This window comes from Siphateles boraxobius, unplaced genomic scaffold (genome assembly GCF_051911475.1).
Source record: "Siphateles boraxobius isolate OS27281-9 unplaced genomic scaffold, OSU_SipBor_1 46, whole genome shotgun sequence".
Taxonomy (NCBI): domain Eukaryota; kingdom Metazoa; phylum Chordata; class Actinopteri; order Cypriniformes; family Leuciscidae; genus Siphateles; species Siphateles boraxobius.
In genome coordinates, this window is record NW_027509097.1 from 8,478,869 (window position 1) to 8,494,284 (window position 15,416).

The window sequence follows — 15,416 nt, forward strand, 5'->3', positions numbered from 1 at the left end:
GCAGTAACACTCTCCTCATTTGAGCATTTTTTTAACCTCTTTCAATCAAAAGTCATTGATCATAGATCTTACACAGTAAAGTTGGAACACAATAACACATGAATTAGACTGTTTCTCTTCATCTCTGGATCTTTTTAGTTCCTGATGAAGGCTCATTGAGCGTAAACCGCATATTTTGGAGAATAAAAAGAATTCGTAAGTCAAAAGGCACTGGCACTTTCATGGCAAGCCTCAGTCTTCTCGCAGTCTCTTCTTTCCTAATAGCAACATAATTAATCCTCTGTAGTATTGTTTTCACTCTTCCATGTCCCACTTAGTGCTTGGCAAGTCTCTCTCTCCCTACAGAACAGCCTCTTGATGTTTCCCACACTGAACTGCACTCAAGAAAGATTATTAATCAAGTTCAAAATGGCCCCGATGTCAGCATCCTCCCTAAATCTTTTTCCAAACATCTTTCAGGTACAAATTAAACTTTCAGGTCTTTATCAGAAGCGTCGAATGTATCCAGAAGCATTTGGAAAGTACAAAAAAAAGAAGAAATTTATTCTACATACAAAAATTGTGAACATCTTCAGAACACTCTTCTCACCATAAGCATCACTATTTTGTGGAGCGTTATAGTACTTTTAAGTAAACATAACAAGGCCTTCTGTAGCAGTTCAGGACAAAGTCTGTCTGTCCCTGATGAATTTTACAGCAGTAACAGTGAAATATCTACAGTGCTGCGCATTTTTTATGATTTAAAGGCAACGAATATTAAAAAAAGGAGAAGAACAGGAAATTTATGTTTTTCCTTTGTTTTCTTTTCAATAAAAGCAACTGACATGACAAAGCAGTGTGAAAAAAGTAGTTTCTTGTTTCATTAATAATACATTTGTCTTATATGACCAGCACTATGCCACATGAAAATGGTTATTTTTCCATAAAAATACAGTTTTATTATTTAATGTTGTATATGACAAGCAGTATGCCATATGAAAAAAATTATTTCCCTATTATGTTCGAAATTATGTGTACACAATATGCTGTAATTCAGCACACATTTTTAATGCTCTCGTTTGTGCCAGGAAATGTCATTTTGAAATTGCTACTGGATTTCAAATATTAAATATTACATAAATATAACATTGGCAGTTCGGGAAGTCTCTTTTCATTAACTCAGTATTGGGGTGGAATTGTCATTATATTTGCCATGAAACATTTCGCTACTCAAAGAAACATAATACAACGCACAAATCATAACAAAAATTACAACATGAACAAAAGATGGATCAAGGCTTTAAGCAAAATCCCTTATCCGTCTGTGTGGCATGACCTTTCGTGTGTTTTTTCATAGCTTTGAGTTCAACTGGTATGTACTGAGAACAGGATACACTTGACTAACTTGAAGTGAAGTCTCTTTGCCCCTTGAGACAGTCCAAATTATGGGAAATTAGCTATAAAGGCTCTTAAATTTATGGGTTTACAGAACAGCTCTCTATCCACGTATGATTTTCCATGTATTCGCACTTAATCGAAATACACCGCCTGATGGAGTCTTTAATTGGGTGAGTTTTGCTTAAAAGCTCTAGCTGGTGGTTCTGCGTCCAGGAAGAAGCTGCGCCACTGGAAGATTCTCGTGCAGATACGTCATGGTGCCCTGCTCAGAGAAGTCTGCAGCTGTGTGGCCTTCGCCCCGTAAGACCCACTTGGTAGTGAGAAGCCCTTCCAACCCCACAGGCCCACGGGCATGAATACGGGCCGTGCTGATGCCAACCTCCGCACCTTCAAAACGCCACAGGGTCATTATTAGGCAATTAAAAGGGAAATATTTAAATTAAGTGTTTGGGGGGGAAAATAAAAAAAGAGACCTACCTAGACCAAAACGATATCCATCAGCAAACCGTGAGCTGGCATTCCAGAAGACACAGGCACTATCCAATTGCTGAAGGAACTGCTCTGCTGTTTCCTCTACACAGAGCATATGAAAAATAAAGATAAATCATTGATTAAATACGTTTTTAAAATTAGATGTCAATGCATGTATGGAAGCAGCAACAATGTTTCCACTAGATGTCACTACAGCACTGCTATTTTCTCAGTAAAGCCTCTAGATTTATCATACATGATTATCCACCACTAAAGGACAGCCTTACCATTTTCCGTGACAATAACATCAGTGTGGGAACTGCCATATTTATGAATGTGATCAACAGCCTCCTGCATACTGTCCACCACCTCGATACAGCACTCCAGATCCCCGTATTCGGTACGCAGAGATTTCACCTCTGATGGACTGAAGGTCAGGTAGGATGCAAACTTGGGGCCAGCGTGGATCTTCACCTACAGGGGTCAAATCATCAATCATTTTAAGAACATGTAGTAATAAACATAGACTATCATTTTGTAATATGCAGAAAAATAAAATAGCCTGTTCCTACAAAAACAAAAAAACAGTAATAGTGAGATCTACCATTAATTTTTTTTTTTTTTTTAAAGAAATTAATACTTATAGTCAGCGAGGACACATTAAATTGATGTGACAGTGAACACATTTATAATGTTATAAAATAATATTTCAAATAAATGCTGTTGGAACTTTCTATTAAAAAAATGAAAAATATGAATTAAAAAGTTAAAAAATCCGATAAGACGTGTTTTAACTATGATGGAAACACATATACTGTATAAATCTATCGATGAGCAACAACAACAAAACAACTCGCGTGACTTTGCCTCAACAGAGAATGTGATTGGATAACTGGACTAACCAGTGGATCGGTTTCATTGCACGGCATCTCAAAAGTCGTTTTAGTTATTCTAAAATGCCCGAGCTGAAGTCTGTCATCAAAATGATTTGGTATAATGACCTCCCTGAACTGTTTCACGATTGCATTCACAAACATCAGGCATCTGAATAGCACGACAGTGTTTATTGCATTTCGTCTGCGCAAGCCTGCACAAGTCATTTATGATGTAACATAAAAGAGCCACAGTGGCTTTCCAGCAACCTTTTTTAAAGATATTTTGCGGCAATTTCCCAGGAAGTGATGATTTTGTTCTCTTGAACACATGGAATGGAAACAGTGCTTCGCAATTTTTTTTTGTGATATTCTAATTTTGCGTACAAGTTAAATGAGTAACTTTGAATGGAAACATAGCCATTGACAGTCTTACATGTTCTGTTCTCAGCATGTCGATGATCTGATCAAACACTGGCGTTCTGAGAAGATCTCGATGCACCAACAGGGTTTCCATGGCGTTACAGGCTGCAGGGTAGTCACATTTGGAGTCTCGGACTAGAAAGATGAAACATAACTAGTGTAATTTATACCGTTACAAACAATAAATAAAAAAATCCCACATAGTTGTACTTTATAAACATAATCCACACTAGTAAATCTTCATTGGCAGTCTTACTGATCTTAATGGCTTTGTCAATACTGGCCTCATGGTCCACATAAACATGGCAGATCCCCTCACTATGACCAAGAACAGGGATGCCCTTCGCTGCACGCTGAATATCTCTGACTAGCTCAGAGGAGCCACGGGGAATGATCAGATCAATCATCTTCTCCAGACGGCACAGATCCTCCACCTCTTCACGCGTGCTCACCTACCACAAAATATATCATTCTTAAATGACTAATATACATATACAGCTGTAATCAAGATTATTCAATGCCCATTGCATTGAATACATGTTGAAACATTTGAATACACTTCAACATTTGTTGTGTTCTATTTCAATTACTTTTGCTTGATTTGTTCTTTGCAATCAGCTGAAATTCTGTAAATTTTGCCAATAAACCTGATTTGCAATGGGAGTTGAATAGTTTTAATTACAACTGTATACATATACATACACAATGCCAATCAGAAGGTCAATATATTTTTTAATTGATACTAATATGCAGCAAGTATGCATTAAATTGTTCAAAAGTTACAGTAAAGACATGTATATTGTTACATACAATATCGATTTCAAATAAAGCAGTTCTTTTGAACCCTTTATTTATCAAAGAATCCTGAAAACAATGTGTCACGGTTTCCACAAAAAATTTGAAGAGCAGCAAAAGTTTTCAACATTATTAATATTAAATGTGACACTAAAGCCTGAATTAATACTGCTGAAAATTCAGCTTTGCCATCACGGGAATTAATTAAATTTTAAGATATATATTACAATATAAAACAGTATTTTTAATTGTAATACTATTACAGAATATTTGTTTTTACTTTATTTTTTATTGGGACTTCTGTCAACAAAAAAAAAATAGTACTAATGCCAAACTTTTGAACAGTAGTGTGTGTGTGTGTGTGTGTGTGTGTGTGTGTGTGTGTGTGTGTGTGTGTGTGTGTGTGTGTGTGTGTGTGTGTGTGTGTGTGTGTGTTGAAAATCTACTGTGCAAAAGTGTTTCATTTACCAGCTGGATGGCGTCTTTCACTCCATGTATGGACAGGGCCTCCTGGGCGAGCTCATGCAGGATGCGGTTTGTGTGGGCTGCCTCTTTGCCACCTTTCAGCAGAAGAGCATTTCCACTTGCAATGGCTAAAGCAGAAACCTGTTGAGATAAACAACATTTAGTAATTTAGCAGGTTTATAAAACATGACAGTACACATGCTGGTTTCTCAATCTCAATGGAGCAACCTGGAGCCTTGGCTACTGTCGGGTTTGAAACCAACAACTTTTCTGTTTTCAGCCCAGATTTTTAAGCACCACCCAATGGCCCAAACATAAAGATGCTCACAAACAGGGAAACCAAAACATAACATTATTTATATATAGGCATGCATTTTGTGCACCTGACCTGAGGGAGGCAGTCTGGCCGTGACTCAAAGATGACCAGCAGTACTCCTATGGGGACGGTGATCTGCTCCAGGTCCAGGTTGTTTGCCACACGGGTTCTTCGCAGAACCCTGCCAACGCTGTCCTGAGAGGAGACTGCGATCTGGCGCAGACCGATGGACAGACTGTTCAGCTTTGATGATGACAAACTGAGTCGATTCAGCAAGGCTGGAGACAGACGACCTGTAACATCACAGATAAAACTGACTGATATGCAACTCCAATTGGGGGAAATTACATTGCAAATGGTCTGGAGAGAAGCAATCACTTCCTGTTACCTGTGCTGGCAGCATGCTCCATGTCCTTTTTGTTGGCAGATAAGATCTCGTCTTTCCTCTCGGTGAGGAGATCAGCAAATGCACAGATGATGTCACTTCTCTGTGGACAAACAGAATGATTTGTCACAGGTGCTGTCTATAGACGTTAAGATGAAAATAACCCAGAATATTTCATTTTAATGCAATGATTCAATGGTTTCTGGGAAAATAGGCACACATGATTCCAGACAGTCATTTAAAATAGTGGTTTAAATTTTTAGCTAACCTGCTCTGGTTCAAGGGAAGCAAGTGTCCTGCCAGCAGAGCGAGCCATTTCTGTCTGCTGCTCAACTGTAGGGCCTGTGGATGAAGAAAAGTGGCATCTGAGGACTTTTAACAGACAGGGATAAACAAATCATGCCAGACGAAAACTGATTCAGTAGAACATGAGATAACTTACCAGCTGGCTTGACCTCTGAGAAGAATGTTCCCACTTTTTTGCCCTCAACAATGTCAGTGATCACATGACCTGTGACTTTGGGGTGTGTACCATTAGCAATTACAACAGAAGTCCCACCTTGGAGAGCCCAGAGGGCAGCTTTCACCTAAAGTTTAGAGAACGCACAGACTGTCATTTTTAGGCATTCATACTATCAAAAGCTACATTGTGTTTCTATATCAGATCCCCTTTCTGTAATAATACCTTAGCTTCCATTCCTCCAATGCCAACCCTGGACTTCGTGCCATAGGTTATGGAATGCTGGTCCCCAGGGTAAAATGTATCCAGGAGCTTGGCATCATCTGACCCCGGTGGGCTGTCGTAAAGGCCTAAATAAGTGTCAAAAGAGGACAGAGAGTAAACAGTTGAGCTTAAGAAAGATTTCAACCAAAAATGTATAGCCTGCCATTGTTTACTCAGTCTGGAAAGTTTCAGCCTGCATCAATTGCAACTGCATGAAAAAGACTGACTCTTAGTCATTGAAGTTTTCCCTTTAATGTTAATTTTTGGCTTCATTTTATAGTTCAAAATATTATCTTATTTTTTTTAATATAATACCATAGGATGAAATATCCATCGACACATTTTTTTTAGCATTTATTTGAAATCGTAAGTAACATTGTGTCTTTACTATCACTTCTGATTAATTTAATGCATCCTTGCTGAATAAAAAAATGAATTCCTTTCAAAAAATGTACTGAACTTTTAAATGACCATACAATATCTATATCTATCTATCTATAGGTCCTTATCAAAAAATTAGCATATTGTGATAAAGTTAATTATTTTCCATAATGTAATGATAAAAATTAAACTTTCATATATTTTAGATTCATTGCACACCAACTGAAATATTTCAAGTATTTTATTGTTTTAATACTGATGATTTTGGCATACAGCTCATGAAAACCCAAAATTCCTATCTCAAAAAATTAGCATATCATGAAAAGGGTCTCTAAACGAGCTATTAACCTAATCATCTGAATCAACTAATTAACTCTAAACACCTGCAAAAGATTCCTGAGGCTTTTAAAAACTCCCAGCCTGTGTCATTACTCAAAACCGCAATCATGGGTAAGACTGCCGACCTGACTGCTGTCCAGAAGGCCATCATTGACACCCTCAAGCAAGAGGGTAAGACACAAAAAGAAATTTCTGAACAAATAGGCTGTTCCCAGAGTGGTGTATCAAGGCACCTCAGTGGGAAGTCTGTGGGAAGGAAAAAGTGTGGCAAAAAACGCTGCACAACGAGAAGAGGTGACCAGACTCTGAGGAAGATTGTGAAGAAGGACCGATTCCAGACCTTGGGGACCTGCGGAAGCAGTGGACTGAGTCTGGAGTAGAAACATCCAGAGCCACCGTGCACAGGCGTGTGCAGGAAATGGGCTACAGGTGCCGCATTCCCCAGGTCAAGCCACTTTTGACCCAGAAACAGTGGCAGAAGCGCCTGACCTGGGCTACAGAGAACCATATCATTACATTATGGAAAATAATGAACTTTATCACAATATGCTAATTTTTTGAGAAGGACCTATATATATATATACACACACACACACACACATATATATATATATACACATATGTATATATACACTGCCGTTCAAGAGTTTGGGATGGTAAGATTTTTAATGTTTTTTAAAATAAGTCTATTCTGCTCGCCAAGGCTGCATTTATTTAATTAAAAATACTAAAAAAGTAATATTGTGAAATATTATGACAATTTTAAAATAACTGTTTTCTGTTTGAATATATTTAAAATGTAATTTATTCCTGTGATGACAAAGCTGAACTTTCAGCATTATTAATCCAGTCTTCAAACAGTTTTTGCCTGATTTTGTTGAAATAGTCTAAATGACTATTGAAGTATTTTGGGGCCCTAAAGGGTAAGTTCGGCGTTTTACAAGTAAAGCCCTGTTTTAAGATTGTTTCTGATGAAATCGAACGGTTAAGATTAAAATTTGGACACATGCTGCTGTCCCGAGAATTTTAGGTTTTTGTGTTAGCTAAATATACCTAAAATTCTCGGGACAGCGGCATTTGTCCAAATTTTAATCTTAACCATTCGATTTCATCAGAAACGATCTTAAAACAGGGCTTTACTTGTAAAACGCCAAACTTACCCTTTAACAAGTATGGAAATGATCTAAACATTCAATCTGAAATCTCACCCTCTACATCAGAGAGAGCGATGAGAAGATCTGCCCTCATCTCCACGGCAAGCCGCGCTGCAAGACTATCGTTATCCTTGATGCTGATAACCTGCAGAATGAAAAAGAGAAATACAGAGTGTGAAAAAAATTGTCTCAAAAGAGCAAATTAGAGAAAATAGCCCTTGTCTTTTAAAACCCACAAAGCAAGACATCATCTCTATATTTCAAGCTCTGTTCAGCATTTATCACTAAACTATAACAATAAAATGGGTGTGATGAACAATGACTCTGTCTAGTCTATGAAAAGGCAGAATTCCACATGAAACCACATTAGAAGCCGCAGCCAGTGCATGATAGAGCAAGTATAGATGAGTTCAGAGAGTAAGCGACAGTACTGTGAATTAAGTAATGTTAGTTTCATTCCAGTTTCTACAGGAATGGAAAAACCCTCAGGCTGCAACCGTGCAGAAGACAAAGATCAAGCCTCTATATTGCTCTGCTCTGACTCCCAGCATGCATCTGTAAAGCCCCCTCCCAGCATGCAGTTCCAAACGGAAGAGGATGGCAGGCAAGGCTGCTGGGAGGACTATCTCCCTATTCATTTTGCTCTGTACCCACATTTACCCCCTGTAGGTCGCTGTTGGGTTCTGGGGGAGGCACCACAGCATCGTTGGTGTTGATAATGGGAACGATGTTCATACGCAGCAACTCGTGAAGGGTGCTGTTCAAGTTTCGTCTTTTCTGGTCGTCGTGAAAGTCCAGATTTGTAACCAGGATCTGAAGCAACAACAAAAAAATCCATTAAAATATGAATAAGAATATATTTTGAAGTGGCATCATGCATATGTGAGTGTGTGTATGTACCTGGGCTGTACAGGTGCTGTACTGAGTGAACATTGCTTCATACAGAGCCATAAGCCCACTTTGTCCCGCAGCGGCACACGCTCTCGCCTCTAGAACCGGCAGTGCCTGACAGAGGAAACACATTCCTCTTAATTCTTAAAGTTAAAAGGATAGCTTGACGTACGAGAGAACCAGTGAGGTTTGTTCATTTGTTCTCACACATCAGGCAAGTATGGCTTTAGTAGTACGGTACGGTTTAATTTACCATATTTGATGTGATCTATTTGTGTGCTATGATCAATGTTTATATGTGAATAAAAGCCTAAATTAAATCCGTTCATCATATGAAGTGACTGTCTCTTCAGGAGCCTTGCATTAAACCACTCGATTCATATACATTTCTTTTACGATCTCTTTATGAACAAAGAATCTAAGTTTAGGGGGAACGGACTTACAATTAGATTTTTCTACAATTAGATTTAAAAAGGTTTGTGTTTAGAAGTTGAAAAAGTCTTCTCATTTAGAATGAAATGAGTGTGAGTAATTGAAACTGAATTTTCTATACATTTAACATAACATTGTATTTTTGTTTAAAGCATTTAAAAAAAGAAATTTACCAAAGAAATTGTAAACAAATTTGTATGCCCTCACCATATCTTTGAGCTGATTCTGGCCTGAATGCAGGGCTTGTCTGACGCTCTGTGAGAGAAGAATTTCATGCCTCAGCCTTTGTTTTCCAAATGCTACAGCGCCACTGGTCACGATCATCATCTCTCGACCCTGATTCTGAAGCACGGCCACCTTAAACAATCAAAATTCAGAGTCATATTGTGTCAACATTGAAATATTGCATAACGCCTTCTTGTTAGTAAAATGGTTACATCACAGACTTATTTGAAAATCCTTTACCTGTTCTACTATTGAAGCAAGTCGGCCCAAAGCGAGGCCGCACTCGTCGCCGCGGGTTACGACGGCACTCCCCAACTTGACAACGATTCTTTTGGCCTGGCGCAGCTCACTGCGGTGGGCAAATGACTTACCGTGCGCCCGTGCCAGTGGCACTGTAAAAAAAGGCACATTACTCCACTGACGCACAGCATGGAGTGTGAGAAATGGAAAGGAAGAGGGATCTGCATGGGAGAGAGAGCCGGGAAAGAACCCAATGAGGAGCCATGCCATGCAGGAAAGCCGTAGGTACACATGGATTGTGTTAGTGTGCACTGATTGTATCACCGATGAATATCAGAATAATGGGGAAATGGTGAGAGACAAGCAGAGAAAACAGGAAGTATGAAGTGCATGTCCATAATGTAACAAATGGCATTGTATACTATGAATACCGTTGACAAATTGCTTATGTTCCTCTATTTTTTGTTTGCTAAATGCATAAATGTAAACAAATGAACACTGTGCTGGTCCCCTTGGTATTCCAAAAAAGAAAAAAACTGATTTAAAGACAGTAAAAGTCATAATTGACTATATTTACTTATCAAATCATTTGAGAAGTAAATATTTAATGTCCCCTGTCTAGTAATTCAAACATTTAAATGTTTTTTTAATGTTCAACCGTTTTAAATGCTACAAGTGTAGAGTAATTTATAGTATGAAAAGTTTTTTTTTAAATATATATTCTGAGACTAAAAAGATTAAATTTAAGAGTTAAAAATTGTTAAATACTTTAAATGAGTTTTACATGGCGGCGAAAAGTCTAAATGTAAAAAAGAAAAAAAGTTGAGTAAAAACAGTGAATCTGAAATCACACCCTTTACATCAAAGAAAGCTAAGTGAAAATGTACTTGAAAACAAATGTAGGTCTTTATGGGATTCCAGAAAATTAAACAAAGCATGAAATCAATGTTGACTATATTTTACTTATTAAATATCCCTGGTCTTATTATACAAAATTCATCAATGCTCTCATTATGTTCTCATAAACTATAATAATCATAATCTTAAATGTAATAACTTCCTCTGCTTCTCTTATGCTGATGTAAACAAAGGCTCTTTAGCAGGGGAAAAATAACAATAACCAATAACATTATTACGGTCTAACTTACATGACCCAAACAACTTTCAACGAATAAACGTAAGTCTTGCCCTTCATTAAATTCCAGGTGAATATAATTTTAACTCCTAAATTTCACATTACAGAGGTTAAATAAAAAAATGCTACATTATGTCAGTGCAGTCACAAAAGTTATCTGGAATCAAAGTCAAAGCAATCAAATGAAGAGAACAGAAATCTGGGACAAGCCATTCACAAAGCTGTGAGCTTGTAAAGTACAGCGCCCACCAAAGCCCCGCCACATTCTTTATGAAAGAAAATAACATGCTAAAAGGTGCCACATCAGCAAAGCCAGACAGCACAACCAAACGCTGACAGGACAGAACTCAATGATGAGCACTGACCCAGTGAATGAGACAGACAGACGTGCTGTAAATTAGGAGCAAGGGTCATGAAACAACTACTTGCATCTCCATATTTTAATTACTGACTGATTTCAATAAATAAGAAACAAGGAAGTATATACTGATATACCGGTCGGGGCAGTCAGTCAGTGTTGCAAACTTTTCTTTATATTACCCAACATATTTTTCTTTCTTTAAAGAGGTATGGGATACAAGGCACATAAATAATACACAAGTACTTACTTTTGCCTTGTGAAGCAGCTCTTCTGATGGTTTGCAGAGCATTTGGTCTCGCTAAAAGCCGAGAACATGAGAACATCTTCTGGAGATACATGGTGACCAGATCTGTACAACTAAAACAACCCAGATATTTATATTTCAGATATAAATTTTTAAAAAAATAAATTAATTCATCTAATCAATTCGCTTAGTCTAGTCCCCCAACTAGGCAAGTCCCCCAACATAAATGAATTATGTGAGATATTATGTGATCATAATTTCTTAAACTGAATGTAAATGTAAACAAAAGCTTGATATATAACATGAATTCAACACCCAAATGACCTAGTAACGTTACAAACCATTTAAATTCAAAGACAGGTGCATAATTGTGCTGAAGGAAAGTTGTGACCAGGGTTTGATTTTTAAAAAAAATATTAATACGACATTTAATACGTTTTGTGCATACAAGATCTAAGTGCATGATATCTAGAATAATATTTAACAATATTAAAAGACAACGAGGTTCAGGAAACAGTTACAATAATCAATTAATGAACGCAATCAATAAAGACAGTAACGTTAATGAACAACACGTCTTATTTCTTTAGTAAACTTTCTTCAGACACGTTGGCTGATGCAAGAAGGAAGAATAAATGGCCCAACATGACATTTCTAATGCAAAAGCGATCGTGCAATATCTCAATGTGTAAATACCATCTTACATACCTTAATCTGCTAAATAAATATTACTGATTCAATTCAAGCTCACTGCCACTGCTGCTCTTCAGTGCCACATCAACTCTGAGGAGCTGCTCTCATGGATTCGGCCATGTTGACGTTCATCCACGTTGATACGCAACGAGCGTACGTACTAAACTTTACGCCGAGAACGTTACGATTCACAAAATATTTTTACGGTCGCTTGGATGCGCCGCTTGTTACCTAACATACACAACCTTCGCAAAAATTACTGTCTAATTTTAATAATAAACGATAATAATAATAATCTTCTAAAATGTCAATAAAGGTCAGAATGCAGTACTTTTGTCGGTATCGCAGGCACAATGTCAAAAGTTGTTGCCACCATGGGTTTGAATCATAATCTCCAGCACTAGAGGGCGACGTGTAAACATCAAGGTACACTGATTAGACCGGTCGTCATCATTTCCAAGGGACGGTGTTCTGACGGAACACCATACCCATCAGAATGGGATACCTTCGGTTAATGCGCATGCGCAGCAGTGAAATTTGTGACATTGCGCATGCGTTAGATTTAAACCCGGACCGGGTCGGACACATAGGTCGGACATAGGCAATGGACCATTGTTAACGCTGATATTTTGCATAGTTTTCTTATGTCTTTAGAGGGTTGGTGGCCCAGTTCTTATTCCAGCCGTTCATGAATGAATCATTAAAGGGATAGTTCACTGAAAAATGAAAATGATGTAAAAATTTAACTAACTCACCCTTATGTTGTCCCAAACCTGTAGAGTTTCTTACGGTGGCCTAGTAGTGCACAACACAACGACATTTCAAAAGCAAAAGTTCACAACGAAATTAAGCCACAACACAACGAAATTAATCCACAACAACAATGAAATGAATCCACAAAATATTTCCGTTTGTTTGTGGCTTATTTCCGTTGTGTTGTAGCTACATTTCCCGTTGTGTTGTGGCTCATTTCTGTTGTGTTTTCCATTTTCCATTGTGTTGTGGCTCATTTCCATTGTGTTGTGGATTCATTTCGTTGTGGCTTAATTTCGTTGTGTTGGGATGTTTGCTCTTTAAATTTTGTTGTGTTGTGCACTACTGGCCGAGCCACCATAGTTTCTTTCTTCTTTTGAACACAAAAGAAGATTTTTTGAAGAATGTTGGTAACCAGACATTTGACGTTGCCATTACCTTCCATAGTATTTTTTTTCCCCTACTATGGAAGTCAATGGCTACAGTCAACGTCTAGTTACCAACATTCTTCAAAATATTTTTCTTTTGTGTTCACCAGAAACTCATACATGTTTGGAACAACATGAGGTAAGTCAATGATGACAACATTTTCATTTTTGGGTGAACTATCCCTTTCAAATATAAAATAGTCATTTAAATAGGCCTGAGCTGTGATGTATTCCAGACTCCATAGGCGGTACTAAAATGGCAATTATTTCTATTGTAAATTGATCTATAAAAAAATAGATAAAAGTAATGTTTTGTCTTGCTCATAAGAAAAAAATATTTATTGATATAAATTAAATTAGTTATTTATTGAATATTGGACAATGTGGGGCATTCCTGTTGTATTCACCTGTATTAACAGCTCAGGAACTTTTGAATATGTAGACTTTCATAACTACAGTATGCTCTGGTCAATGCAATTCACCTTTAATAAGAATAGCTTATTTATACAATAGCAGAAAAATATTAACAGGATATAAATAAATACCTAGTGAGGTATTGAGAAAGAAAAACATGAAAAAAAAAAGATAAATATCAATATTAATAAATTGGTGATATCAGACAATATTGTAATTAAATATAAACCTGACTTGATTTTTCCACATTTCATAATTGTGAGTTTGAAACATATATCATTGGGACATGAAAATATGCATAACAGGAATGATCCATATGGCCTCACATCATCATGACTCAATTTAAAGGAGCACATCATTGACAAGGACACCTTAGACAATACAATCCAGATGTTGGACAGGTTTTATTTATTTTCCACATTCTTAGTTAAAAGCTCTTATCCCGTATCTACATCTGAGACAAGTTCCAGAGTGAAACACCTGGCACAACTCACATGTTTGTCAGTTTAGACATAGATGAAACCCTAAATCTTCTACTATGAAAACCTGAGTGCCAGTTGCATAAACTAAACTAGTTTGAACAACTAGCAGTTAACCAAGGGGTATAATCCGTCCTACTTTCCCAATTCAAATTGTACAATCTACCTGTCACATTTGGTTGGGTTTTGGTTCAAGTTTGTTTTCATGTCTTTTATTTAGTAGTTTGCTTTAGCCATGTTTCATGTTCCTGCCATGTGCTTCCCCTGTCCATGTGTCTTGTTCTGATTGGTTCCCTTGTCTATGTGTCATGTTCTCACTGGTTCATTGTTTGATTATGCACAGGTTCTCCTTGTTAGTCAAGTCAAGTCATTGTTTTTGTATACATTTATGTTAAATAAAAAACATGAAACTTAAACAAAATCCAAAACCATGTTACACAACCCTTTTTATGTAACTTAAATAGGTGACTTAAAAAAATATGACCAGTCTTGAAGAAAAAAAGTAGATGACTAATTTAAGACAAGACTAGTCGAAGCAGTTTATGCAACTGCACACTGGTTTAAAGGCAATAAATATCATGTTGTTGTTTTTTTGTTTTGTTTTTTAATGCAGTTTACAGTGTAGAATTGAATTGATGGATGAAGTTGTAAAGTGGGGGAAAATGGGCCATGCATGATTAGCCTAAAAAAAATGAACTGAACAGCTCCTTAATGTCTAAACAGTTGAAAAACCTATTTCAGAGTACCACTCACAACACACAGAAATAATCTAATTCACAATATAGTTATTTCATCCCATTATGCACTCTTTTATCTATATACATCAAATGAGAATGACATCTGTGCTGAATGTGTTCTTTAAATAGACTTCATATATGCTGAGAAAATCCATTATTTCAGAAGAATGTGAAGAGTGCAGAGAACAAAAGTGCTGACTGGTGTCTAATAAGTAGGACCAAAGATAATTTCCTGCGGCATAGCAACAGGAGCAACAGGAACATCTGCATTTTTTCCTCATTCTGAAAGAAATGCTAATCGAGTTTTGTTTCATTCTTTTATTATTATGAAACACTGGTGTTCTTCAGGAATTGTGATGAGCTCAAAATTAATTTATTGATTGAAAATCAATATAACTGACTGGGTGCATACTTATTGTCCAAGTTGTGTACCACAAATGCTCCTTTTAATGTGTAGCAGAAAACCTTTTTGAAGGGAAGAGAGTTTCTCCATGTGGGAAGCAGATGGTTGACATCATTACCAAACAGCCATTAGTGAGCCTGCTGGATCTGAGTCACCATTTGCAAAGATTTCAGTTTACTTTTTGAAGAACGGTTAGTGCCATTAGTGGGGGTTCGTTTAATAATACTTTGCCAGTTACACTTCAAACCATGACATGAATAGATATACACAGATCTGTGC

The 15,416-nt window shown here is 37.1% G+C and overlaps 1 protein-coding gene across 4 annotated transcripts; it reads right to left on the minus strand.

Moving 5' to 3' along the window:
* Window positions 1-781: 781 nt before the first annotated feature.
* Window positions 782-12,441, minus strand: aldh18a1 (aldehyde dehydrogenase 18 family, member A1). 4 transcript variants are annotated; one of them, XM_077200565.1, is made up of 18 exons: window positions 11,939-12,441; window positions 11,234-11,343; window positions 9,491-9,642; window positions 9,233-9,382; window positions 8,603-8,707; window positions 8,357-8,515; window positions 7,757-7,847; window positions 5,790-5,914; window positions 5,547-5,691; window positions 5,373-5,446; window positions 5,108-5,207; window positions 4,792-5,012; window positions 4,407-4,544; window positions 3,400-3,595; window positions 3,157-3,278; window positions 2,136-2,322; window positions 1,855-1,950; window positions 782-1,764 (listed from the first exon to the last, which is right to left on the minus strand). In XM_077200565.1, the coding sequence occupies exons 2-18, from the start codon at window positions 11,322-11,324 to the stop codon at window positions 1,568-1,570; spliced, it is 2,349 nt and encodes a 782-aa protein (XP_077056680.1). In that variant the 5' UTR covers window positions 11,325-11,343; window positions 11,939-12,441; the 3' UTR covers window positions 782-1,567. The 4 variants fall into 4 exon arrangements, with proteins under 4 accessions (XP_077056680.1, XP_077056681.1, XP_077056679.1 ...); XM_077200566.1 differs by having other exon boundaries at window positions 8,363-8,515; window positions 11,939-12,421; XM_077200564.1 differs by having other exon boundaries at window positions 8,363-8,515; window positions 9,491-9,711; window positions 11,939-12,069.
* Window positions 12,442-15,416: the final 2,975 nt, after the last annotated feature.

What these genes read in the sequence shown, in the direction of transcription:
- aldh18a1 (XM_077200563.1), bottom strand. Translation starts at nt 11,324, where the DNA reads ATGTATCTCCAGAAGATGTTCTCATGTTCTCGGCTTTTAGCGAGACCA. An exon ending in GGCCAGACTGCCTCCCTCAG is followed by an intron (nt 4,545 to 4,791) that starts GTCAGGTGCACA and finishes TTATCTCAACAG; the next exon opens with GTTTCTGCTTTAGCCATTGC. An exon ending in ACATGCTGAGAACAGAACAT is followed by an intron (nt 2,323 to 3,156) that starts GTAAGACTGTCA and finishes TGACCCCTGTAG; the next exon opens with GTGAAGATCCACGCTGGCCC.